Source organism: Pomacea canaliculata, linkage group LG2 (assembly GCF_003073045.1).
Source record: "Pomacea canaliculata isolate SZHN2017 linkage group LG2, ASM307304v1, whole genome shotgun sequence".
In the NCBI taxonomy this organism is placed as follows: Eukaryota; Metazoa; Mollusca; class Gastropoda; order Architaenioglossa; family Ampullariidae; genus Pomacea; species Pomacea canaliculata.
This window is the reverse complement of record NC_037591.1, coordinates 8,176,951-8,189,060: the sequence shown is the minus strand read 5'-3', so window position 1 is coordinate 8,189,060 and position 12,110 is coordinate 8,176,951. Positions and strand designations below refer to the sequence as shown.

The following is a 12,110-nucleotide window of genomic DNA, read 5'->3' as shown; positions in this document are numbered from 1 at the left end:
AAAGAAAGAAAGAAAAAAAAAAGAAGAAAAAAAAAGGAAACGGCAAACAGTGCCAGAACTACATAACCATAAGCCTTATCAGCCACTCAAGAAAGGTCATGTTGAAAATCATACAGAACCGAATTAGAACCACGGCAGAAGAGCTGCAAGCAGAAAAACAGGTGGATGGCTTCAGACCGCGTAGACCTGTTAAAGCAGATCTTCAACTATCGCATTATTACAGTAAAGCATCTTCAGCATCAGCGGAAATTCATAGTTAGATGACATTGCTCTTTCGAAAAGAAAAGGTTCATTCAGTGAAGGCCCGCTGTGAAGGGTTTTATATTTGGGTGACGGTGCTCTTCGTTGGATTTTGTTGAAGTAACCAGTGATCTTACTATGTGTACTTGAGGGACAGAATGTGGACGACGTCTGACCGAAGTAGACACATTTTTGTAAGGAACTGGTAACGATCTTACCTGGGGTGGGTTGCCAGGGTTTGTAAAAGATTTTAACTACTCATTTATTGTTATAATAATAGGTGGTTTTTTTGTTATTTAAAAACCCACTGGCAGATCGTTTGTTGTGCGTTGACAGAAAGAATGCGTAAATGTCGCAAGCTTGAGTGGTGAGGTTATGACATGGTGACAGGCAACTGTTTGACCAGTACACTGCCAGACCAGCCTCTGGACAGTACTTGGCATAATGTAAATCGAACTCTAAAATGAGAATAACATTAAAATCCTTCTAGCGTATAAACTTGCAAAAATATTTTACGTTGGAAAAAAGGTGAGTATTTATATACTAAATTCCATCGACCATTGCCAGGTCAGCCAAGCACGCGCCGCCACTAGGTCTTGAAAGAAGACTAAAACAGGGGTCGGTGAATCCGAAGCAATTAACAAAAGAAGGATTTCAATATTAATGTATTGTCTGGTCACAGATGTCCCACAAATCAATGTCAGGTGTGTGTGTGTGCGTGTTTTGTTTTTTGATACCACAGCAAGGTCTGTACTTGCTGCGGGTAATCTTAAACCACGACTGATCGATATACATCAATACACAAAGAGAGATTGCAAGATTTCAGGGAAGAACGTCCCTGTCACATTCAGCTGAACTGTAGCACCCACCAGCAGACTATTCTGGCGTTAAAAGCCTCTACTTGATGGATGGCGGGCGGCGCAGCCAATGAATTATCCTTGAACACCCACCTCAACAACGTCGTAGCATTCTGGAACGTTCCATGCCAAGCAGTCACCTTCGCCCTCAGCGAGTTACCTTAATGAGTCCTTATCTGCTCTGGCAGCGAGATTAATAAGGCCCCCGTCTACATCGCACAGCATGCACGTGATTCACGGCAACGTCTCGCACTAGACCGAGGCTGTCTGAAGAGGAGGCTCACTCCTTAAATTCGAGAAAGCACTGGTGTACAGCGTGTATTTGCCGTGTCTTCCGCATGCAGACCCTGGTATAATAACATCGGTTAGGCATTTTTTGGGGGGTAGGGGAGGGTTAGGCGGGGTGGATAAGCTGAACCTGCCTGCAAAAAATTAGGTCACGAAGCTTTCAATGCTTAAGAGGATGCAGTTGTACCTACCTATTGGCAAAAAATGCTACTAGTTAAAATTATGCTCTTAATAAATGTTCCTGTACAGAAGGAACCATGCGCCACGCGTTGTTTTTCAATACATCCTGGTTTTTAAGTCAAAACTGGCAAAAATGACAAAACAAGTAACCAAGCAAACTGGGAAATAAATGTTTTAACCACTCATCTCTGACCTCCACCGTTTATGTCCAAAAGAGATGTAATTTGAATTACTGCCTTTTAATGTCTCTTCCCTATACACGCTCGGTCTGTCTCTCCTTCCCTATTGCACTTGATGAGCTCGCAGGAGTGCTCACTCTTGTGCTTATATTATATGCACGCACGAATGTAAGCGTTTGGCGGTAAATAAGCTTCAGTAATTCTGAACGTGATTTTGTGTAGTGGTTAGTACCAAGCAGCTCGGTATTCATTTTTTGATGACCCCAACTCCAACCCTCCTAAAAAACAGTTTTTAAAAGACGAACATGGACGAACATTGACCAAAATTTGTATATTATCGTCATGTAAGAACTTCGCCAAACTTCATCAAATGCTTATCTTTATCTGTCCGGTTAAGAACGGTTTTCACCGTGTGCACACATACACAAATAATGCTGAAAATGCGACAATCTTCTGATTTTTTTCATTGGTTTTTATTTTTCGTTTATTATACAACCCTCATGTAAAATATTTCAGTCACGTTTTCAACGATATGTGATCCCTTAAAATGGTACTTAATCAGTTGTGGTAGATCAATCCCTTAAAGCAACAAAAAGTAATGAGAAAGTCCGGAAACGGACTAATCGCTAATCAGTGCAAATGAAGCAAATCGGATCTTGCTCAAGTGTGGCAGCCCACTTAGTGAAATATGGGCCTCGTTATCGGGAGAAGACAGAAAAAGACGGAAGTAGTAGGTCTCACAAAGTAATGCCAGCCTTAGGATAATGCTCTATGGTACTGCTCTCCATTAGTGCGGTTTGAGTCTGCCTTTGCAGCTCCATTACCGCAAAATGTTCAGGCTCTGTTATTGATCTGTGACAAACCTCTGTGTCAGATGCATCGACTCTGTAGTGACAACGTGCACGAATGTTGTCCTTCACAACGCATTGTTTTGGAAGTTCAACTTTCCTGGCTCGTTATTCACGAGCAAAACAGACCGGTTCGCCTGGTCGGTGCCTTTTTCTGGCTGCATATTATGTCAGTAAACGACGGTACAGCAGAAATTGAAAAACAACTTTAACGTAAAACGTGTCTCTTGTCCACAGATGTCATAAGTCATCATCATTATCAGGATATACAGAAATAATAGACTGCATCACTAACAACCGTGCACCATATTCGCATAAAACAGACTCTCACTTGTATAACAGACACGCGCTCATACACAAAATAAATTACAGACACACGTTATGCACGCCTCTGTTCAGGACAGGGTCACAACACAAACTTGTATTACTGGACTGCTGGCAGACGATTTTTTCCAGTTAACTACTAAAACGAGGCATGATACTACAAAGCTTCCGGTTTATTCACAGTCTTTGTTTAGGCTCGCCGAGATTAACAGCGGAGAACTTCTCAAGAGGCTAAGCGTTGGTGTTGGCAGACAGATAGCAATCCACCTATACGCATACATGGTCATAGTGAAGTCACCGTTCTAAAAATATGTCTTAAGTTTGGACTTCAAGGTGGTATGAGAATCAGAGTGACGAAGGCTGATGGGTAATCCATTCCAACTAGACGAGGCTTGGTAGGAGAAAGATCTCTACGTTTTTGTCTTAGTGGGACTCGCAGAAGTCTGGTGTCAGAAGATGAGCGAAGAAGTCGTGCGTCGTATAGATGGGAGTGAGTTCGGAGAGGTACCGAGGTCCAGGGCCAAAAATGGCGGAGTAGTGGAAAGTTTATAGGCTACACGATCCACGATTGGCAACCAGTGAAGAAAGCGATTAATGGGTGATATAAGTTCACATCTAGATGATCTGCAGATGAGGAGAGCAGCATTATTCTGGATCTTTGAAGTCTGTCAAGAAGAGATTTGGAAATGCCAACCAAAAGAGAATAACAATAGTTAATCCTTGAGAGCACAAAGGCACAGATCAGAATGTTACTTGCATCAGTGGTGATATAATGACGAATGGTACTAATCTTACGATGTTTAAGGTAAATAATTTTGCAGACAAGAGAAATGATGAGAAATGATGAAAAGGCACTCTGATCAAGAATGACACCCGAACTGCGGACAGTGGTGGAGAAAAGAATAGTCGAGTTGTTTATGGACAGACCGAGGCAGAGAAGGATGACGCAGAAATGTCTTCAGACAAGTAGCAGTTCAATCTTATCGTATTCAGTTGCAGTCTGTTTTGGAGCATCCAGGACTTTACTTCATATGTGACACGGCATGGGGTGACGTAACATCAGACAAAGAGGACAAACAACACAAAAAGCATCGGACCCAAGACAGACCCTTAAGGGATACCATGTTTTAGGACAGAAGCATCTCAGTACACACTGTTTACACACAGTTTCGGTTCGGTTCATGAGAAAGGATCGAAACCAGGACAAGCAACATCATGAAGTGCCCAGATCGATGTTCACCTGTGCAGTGAAGCATTTGCTCTGTCGCTTTTCATGCATATTTGAGTTTAAATTTGGAATTCCTGTAAAGTTTAGTCTCAAATGTGTTTTATATTTACTTTGTACCGACCGACAACCGACCCAAAAATAAAAACATACATCAACACAAGGATAATCACTTACGTGTTTACCGCGCTTCCTAGTGGAGAGACGTCAGGTTATGCCAGTCTCGGATTAACCTCGTGGAGCCTTTAATTTACACTTCCCGTGCATTGCATTCCTCTCGTTCTTCACCAGGTGAGACACCTCTTTTAAAGTAAGTACTCCAGCCATCGGCGTGAAGCTGTTTTAAGCCACGATTTACAGGCCATCGGTCTGCCCCAATCCACTCTAGCCAGGGAGAGAAACACGGTGGAGGTAAGCACTTTTAAAAAATGAAGGGGAGAAAAAAAAATGAGGGAGAAAGGGACGGGAGAGAGAAAGAGAAGGAGGGGTTAGGTGAAGGATGGAAGAAAGGAAATAAAGGGGAGGTGGGAAGAGGAATTATGTGCTTGTGTGTGAACTTAAAACGCCGGCTACATGAAACATCGTCCCCAAACCTAACATACCATTAGAGGGCGTAGTGTTAGATTGCAGCAGATGGCAACTGGTTTAAAAAAATGACCAAAGAGACTTAAACAAACAAAAGGAAATAGACTAAAGAATGGGAAGAGGTTCTTTTTTAATGCCGCAACCATGTCGACTTTCCTGCACTGACAGCAAAATCTCCATCCCTTACAAAAATTGCATTCCATGGTCGCAAAATCTTTGTATGCAAGGTCATCTATGGTTTCTTTCTGAGACCTTCTGTTTGTTAGCTTTCCTGTCTGCGTTGCACCCCTGCTGCCTAAAGTTGCGGCACTAGGGAGCTCTTCGTTTAGCGTTGTTGACGTGTCCAACATAAACCAGGGACAGAACGGTGGCGTTTCGGCTGCCGACTTCAACTTGCTGTTGAAAGGAAAGGACAAAAATATATACCAAGTGGTTTTCCCCCATCTCACGCTGGAAAAGGGAAGACAGAAATTCTTGAGGGAAAACAGGTGTTGGCGCCAAGATACTGGAAAGTAATTTCCCTGGGTTTTGGTTTCGATCACCCCAGGTTTTCGGTGTCCCCAGGAATGCTCCCTCCCCTTGCTGCATTTTTTTTTCTTACTGAACATGTCACGAGGGTTTGCTAGTAAAGACAGATACACATACGCATTTGACGTAGCTCGGCAACTGCGGTTCATTGTTTAAAAAAGAAAACCCTCAGTTTGATCGCTGTCGTAATGTGCGACTGACATCTTGCAATCACAGGCATGGCGTGCGCGAAACAGATTATACAACGATCAAGCAGTGTGTTTGTCACTTACCACAAAACGAACGATGGCACGTGCACTATCCCTTGACGTCTGCTGCGTTCGGCATTATCGCCTCCTCGGAGTAAGAGGGCGAGTCAAGCGCCGTCACGTCGTCGTCCCTCCTCTTTCCGCGCTAGTGCTCTCCCTTTTCCACTCGTCTTTTGCGCGCGCTCAGCGTCTGCCTGCAACACCGAAGCGCTCTTACTTTTCTCCGTTTCGCTACTCCCCCACACCCACCCGAAGCACTTAAAATGTCTCAATATCTGTCGGCACATCTTTCGGCCGCGCCGTTACTGCCGGGGCCGAACCCCCATACGCGCAGCAGGCACTATCAAAGAGATGCTTCAGGCGGAGCCTGGCTCGTCAGGGGCCGCAAACCGCGCTTTACGAGGTGCCGCGTTGAACAGTAGGCAGTCGGTGAAATTATCTTTCTTTGCCATCGCTTTCCACTGGCTAGTCCGGAGCGAAGCTGTCACGCCAACTGACAAAGATCCTGTGATGCCGTTAGCCTAGCCATGCTGGCAGTCGTGTCACTCAGTCCCAACCGGCCACAGTAGCTATGCTTGGGGTAGCCGAACTGCGACACCTTCAGGCGTCTGCCTACTTCCCCTTGATGCTGATTCCACCTCATCCTCCCACTCTTCCAACCTATCCCAAGATTGTAACAGACCCTAAGATACACCAGCCGTGTGCCCCCAAATAGTTCTAAATCTAATTTTAAAAGAAACTTTACTTATCAATGCCACAGGGTTTTTAAAATAATTTTTTTTCATGCTAAAGGTTTTCGCGCAGACAGGAGGTTTTGACGGAGTGTCTATGATACCTTACCTTCGATAGCAACAGATTATCCACGTTTTTAACTTGCCAAGGAGTGGGCAGCAGCTGTTATAGCGGTGTTGGTGATTATGGTGGCAGCTGGTGTTCCGAGTCCTGAGGCTGCTTGTACACATTCTTACCCCAGCTCCTTTCACAAGCTGTTGAGCCAGTAAGCGCTGTTTATGACTCCTTAGCCACCCCTACTGTCACAGGTTGCCAATCAGTTAGCTGCTGCCACCTTCACCCTTATGTCACAGGCCGCTGCTGATCAGGTAGATGCTGCTTTACAATTCTTACTTTTTTTCACAAGTAGCTACTGATGAGATTCGATGTTACGGTACACATGTTGCCTCCCCCCGCCCCCAATATACTTCCCTGAGGGCCCTCAAGTATGATTGTTTTAACATCTGCAAATAAACACTTCACTCTCTGATATTTAGCAACATTCACCCCTCAAAATTTTACAGACAACAGATAGCATAACAAGAAATGTATATTCTATTATTGGTATGTAAAAGATCACTCTTACACATTTTTAAAATATGAACTTGACTTTGAAAGTATGAGAGAAAGAAAGAAAATTTGATGTTAGGAGTGTAATGAAAGTGCATGCACACATGGACATATATCCAAATACAAACATAAATCCAGTTAATAGATGCTCTGCATTGCAAAAGAATGTGCAAGGGTAGCCTTTTAACTGGAATACATAACAGTAAACCATAATATATATTTAGTTCCGTAAAAATGTTATTTCTCCTAAAGATTCATGTTGGTGATTGTGAAAAAAAAAAACAAAAAAACAATAGCTGCAGGGTAGCCAGTGTTTTTCCGCCCACAAAGTAAAACTCTGCGAAAGCATGGAGTACAAAAATAAATAAATTGTTTTAGCGAGCAAACAATGAATGAATATCAAAAGAAACTGATGTTATGCTGCCCTTGAAACCTGCAACCTTCACCTAGGATAGAAAAATGTGGCACTTCCTTGACCCAACTATCAAAGGAAATGTATGTGTTCCACTGTTGCAAATGAATATATTCTACCTTTTCTTCGTCATCAAATGCATGAAGTAAATATACAAGGGAGAATTAGGGAATTAAGATAGGCAGGCACACTCTGCATATGTGCTTGCCTGTGTATGTATTAGTGCATGGATATCTGTAGGAATGCAAATATGCATTCACTCAAAGGCACAAGATATAACAGTTTTAAAATGTAGCTTTTTTATTTTGTCAACTCATCTATATATAAAGATTGGCCCCTAACCGTTTCAGGTCATTGGGAGTGAGCATTAGAGACCTCATTTTTTGGGGAGCCAGCTTTTTTGCGAGGGCAGTGCCTCTCTCATCTCCCTCGCAGCCATACCTTCCCCAGCCTTCTATAAAGTTAGGTACCCATTCTGACAGGTAGGTCAACTAGGGTAAGTTTGCTGTAGCACACAAGTAATGAACCAGTTCACCTCTCATTTTGGATCAAGTGATTTAACCACCAACTCCTCTCCCTATATCTAAGGGGCAGTCAAATGAAACAGTGGATGTCAAGCACATATTTGCACAATGTTACTTCATTTCATTTCAATATGTGCCTTGTACATAAATGATGCTGAACTGTAAATAGACTTTTGTCTCACAATAAATGATGTCTCTTGTTTATGCCATTCCATCAAAACCAACAAAATGAATTCATAACCGTAATTAGTTTAAAAATCAAACCAGTGTACACACATGCCCACACAACAACACACAAAATAATTATAAACTTTGAATTTTGTTGATTAAAAAAATTATAAAATGTTTCTTTAAAAACTTCTCTAAAGCTATAATATTATCTTTATAGTTCCTATTTTACTTAAGTGCAGGGGCTTGATTCAGCCTATACTTACATTCAGCGGTTCAAGACAGCATGATAGCCAAGCAAGCATCATCATTCATCTGTTTTGTCAGTAATACCTTTACCTGCCACTTATATCACTGTGTGTCTAATGGTGTACTTCCTGGCAGGTTTCCTCTCATTTATTTCTCCCTTGCAGACATATCTCCCTGGTGTCAGTTTTTATCTGGTCATTGTACAGTTTTCTAGTAACAAAATTACAAACATGGAAGTCTATGCTTGCAAAGTGAGTCGCTGTTTTCTTTGTTACACATGAAATACTATGTGTACAGGCCACTATTAAAATCACTCAAAAACCTGTTTACTTCAAACTCAGTAAGTGATGCCAAGATTAAAAAAATAATCACAATTATAATATAAAATACTTAAGTGAATCAATGAAGTCATGCTTCTTAGATTCAGGCAATTAGAAAATGGTTGATAATAACAATTGCGACAGTTCAAAGTGATGGTAGATCAAAAGTTTAGAAATGGTTTATTTGTAATTGGTACTAACAGGCCTGTGGTGTGTTTGCTACACTACCAAGCCTAGACACTTTCATCATGCATTTTTCTTTGCTTCAGAATGAAATATGTGTCCCTTATTTATGCCCATTATTTGTTAACAGTTATTAAAACTGCCCCTACGATGATCAAGGCGGACAGTCTAAAACTAAATGTCGGTTCTAGGCTTTCTTTTTATACAAAACCAACATATCTCATACAGGGAAGGTGGTAGATGGCTCGTATTCGTATAGAGCACAGTAGTTAATAATATGACTGTCGCTATGATGGGTATGACAGGGTATTACCTCCATGAAAGCTTCTTAAAGAATTATACTTTCCAGCGTTCAAATGGCACACGAAAAGGTCTTGCAACATGTTGTACGAGATTTAGAGGATATGTAGTAAAGGAAGAGAAATGGGTGGGTAGAGGGAGGTGGTATGAGGAAGATTAGATTGTGAGGGTGCGTATACAGGCGGATGCGCGCTCGTTTATGTATGTGTGACGAAGAGAGGGAGGGGGGCAGGGAAAGGAATGGAGTGAAAACTGAGCAGTTAGCGAAGGCTCTAAACGATAGGAAAGGTAAATATTTTACGGACGTGGTGTTGGCTTAAGATACGAAATAATGAATGCGAACGAATAATTATCTCCTCAGCTGCTACCGTTTTTCATCTGCGTTCGAAATGTGACATTCGACCTTTTTAGTCATTGTAAGACTGAAACGACTACAACGAACAGTACGGTTTGCGTAAAACGACTTATCCTTAATTACTCCATTTTTGAAAAACAGTAATTCTTTCCTTTATTTATCCCAAATACATATCATATTACTATGGTGGATCACTTTCAATAATTACATATATGTAATTACGATTACTTACAATCGGTCACTCCCATCACAATGTCGCATTGGTCACATCAGTGTCACAATGTCGTCGTTTCTTCATGTGCGGACAACTCTGCGCATCATAAGGGAGATAATTAAACAACCTGCTTCTGCTGGGAAAAGCACAAAGAATGGGTAAACCATAGACCTATGTGATGAAATATTTCTACAAGATATTCCATGATGTATACAAGTGAAAATAGCAGATAAATAGATTGTCCTGGAAAATCGCACGCTTGCCTTCGTCTCCAGAAACTATATCTCGTAAGCTCTCGATCCGCCCTGGCCACAACACGCACAAATTATAGAATAGGTGGAGCTCACTGGTGACTCATGCGCTAGATTAAAAATATACTGCCGCAATATTTTGGAACCATGTTTTTTCAGATATTTCAAACATTTTTCATAGGAATAAAGAGTTTAAAGGCAGACACATTATGACCCCACATACGGATGGAAGCTTTGTATATACGTGAAACATGTCTCTGCTGCTGGATTGACACTGCACTGATGTACTCATTGTGCAGCTTAACATTTCTAGAGATTAAGAAAATACTGGGGACGAAGCACTTTCGATTAGTTTACCTTCTCATGATTTTAAAAGGATGTGCAAAATCAATGAACTGATCGAAGAACAATTAAAGCGCTTGGTTAACCTCATGACCGCGAGGCAACAGCTTGTGTATATATATACTTTCCTTGCCGAAACACAAGTTATAAGGAGCGAAAAACGGTTTCAGTTTGGTGAATAAAATTAGTTCGGTATACAGAACAGTTGTCTGAGAGCGTGCGCGTACAGCCACGCGCACATACGTATTCACTCTATATGTTAGTGGTCGGGCAAATTCTGTCTCTCCACACACACACGTGTGTGTACGTGCGTGGGTGTGCGCGCGTGATCAAAGACGTTTGCACACGACCGTTGCCAGGATCGAGATAGCGATCAGGTGAAATTATAGATGTAAACAGGCGCCGTCTCAAGACAGATCTCACCTGGCGATGTGGAGCTGCTAGAGCCGCTCAAAGCGGAGAAGAAGCTACAAAAGCGGAACTTGCCGTCTATGTTGCTAGCTCCCTGTGTATACACGCACAATAAAATCGAAAGCATGTGGTTCGACTCGGAGGTTGGGCGTTTTAGTGTCTGGATTGACAGATTTGACATTTATTAGCAACAGGTGAAGAGCGGGCGAAAAAAAAAAAAAAAAAGAAGAAAGGCGTGAAAAGGGAAAAGCCCAGCACAGCATGTCAAATAGATGATGAGCAAGCCATCTACCCCAAAAGGCCCGCAACTGTGTTTGTTTAGCCAACAGGTTCTGACAGCTGCTTCGGGGGAGTTCATCGCAACGGCACATTATCGCTGCAGACGGGGTGCCGGCGAGCGCTGGCGAGGACGGATGGGGGATGTGACGGTTCCTTGGCGGTACCCAGAGAGGAGCGTGATCAGAGAAAGTCCCATGCGGACGAGAAGGAATAGCGCTGGTTGATAAAAGTGAGGTCACCCGGGTAACTTTACACACTGTTGTTTATCTCTGTATGAAGCAACGTTTTGCCAATATTTTTTCCCTCAAAGTAATGGAAAGGAAGGACGCTCATACCGTATTTGTTTTTTTCTGTGATAAAATGCAAAGGAATTACGTTCACGCCTTTGCTTTTCCTTTGTGTGATGTAATGCGCCATGGTGTAACCAGGGCTTCTGCTAAGGCTAAATTCTTTGGGGTCCCAGGGACCCCTTCTTCAGATTTTTAAGGGGTCCCTGTTCTTCGCCCAAATTTGGAGGGGACCCCATTGACGAAAATTGAAGGGGTCCTCCGAACTTTTAATGCGTACTGTACGCAATTTTTTGCGTAAGCAGAAACCCTGGTGTAACGTAATGGAAAGGTTTTTGCGCGCCGTAGTTGTTCTGTGACGTAATGAGAAAGACGTGAATGTCGTAGTTTATATTTGTGACTTAATTAATGCAAAGGAAGGCAGGTCAGGTCAGGTCAGGTCAGTCCCATGCCCGGTCCGGGCGTAGGGGGGACCGTCCGGCAGCAGCAACAGACAGAATTTTCCACCCGGTCCTGTCTTGAGCAGATGAGAGCAGGTCTGGCATCTCGCGTTCGGTCCATTCTTTAATGTTGGTGACCCAGCTTTTCCTCGGACGACCACGACGACGGCTCCCTTCGAGGGTTCCTTGTAGGATCGTCTTGGACAGGGTGTTGTGGCGGGTGACGTGACCGAACCAGGCGAGCTTGCGCCGCTTCACTGTTGCCAGAAGGGGCTCATGTGGGCCCACGAGGGAGGTTACGGTGCTCCGTACGTATGCGTTGGTCTTGTGTTCGCGGTACGAGATGCGGAGCAGCCTTCTCAAGCACTTGTTCTCAAAGGCCTGGAGCTTCTTTTCCGTTGCGGCAAGCAGCGTCCAAGTCTCGCAGCCGTAGAGTAGGATTGACACTACGAGGGACTTGTACAGCCTGTGCTTGGTACTGAAGCTGATTGAGTTGCTTCGCCAGATCCTATCCAGCCTGGACATTGCGGAT

At 43.1% G+C, this 12,110-nt stretch overlaps 1 protein-coding gene across 9 annotated transcripts in view; it reads right to left on the bottom strand.

The window, feature by feature from the left end:
- Nucleotides 1-9,669, bottom strand: part of LOC112558315 (beta-1,3-galactosyltransferase 1-like) — a 33,083-nt gene extending 23,414 nt beyond the window's left edge. The window contains exons 1-5 of one of the 9 annotated variants that reach the window (XM_025228727.1): nt 9,587-9,666; nt 8,214-8,406; nt 6,343-6,591; nt 5,527-5,696; nt 4,319-4,525 (exon numbers count right to left, since the gene is read on the bottom strand). Coding sequence is in view for 1 of the 9 variants with exons in the window: in XM_025228720.1 (XP_025084505.1) it covers nt 9,587-9,615 (29 nt within the window). In the remaining 8 variants the exon portion in view is untranslated. Of the gene's footprint in view, nt 1-3,110; nt 3,582-4,318; nt 4,526-4,978; nt 5,123-5,526; nt 6,592-8,213; nt 8,407-9,586 lie in introns of those variants that run through there. The other 8 variants (XM_025228728.1, XR_003098126.1, XM_025228725.1 and 5 more) reach the window with 8 other exon arrangements.
- Between the last annotated feature and the right edge of the window lie 2,441 nt (nt 9,670-12,110).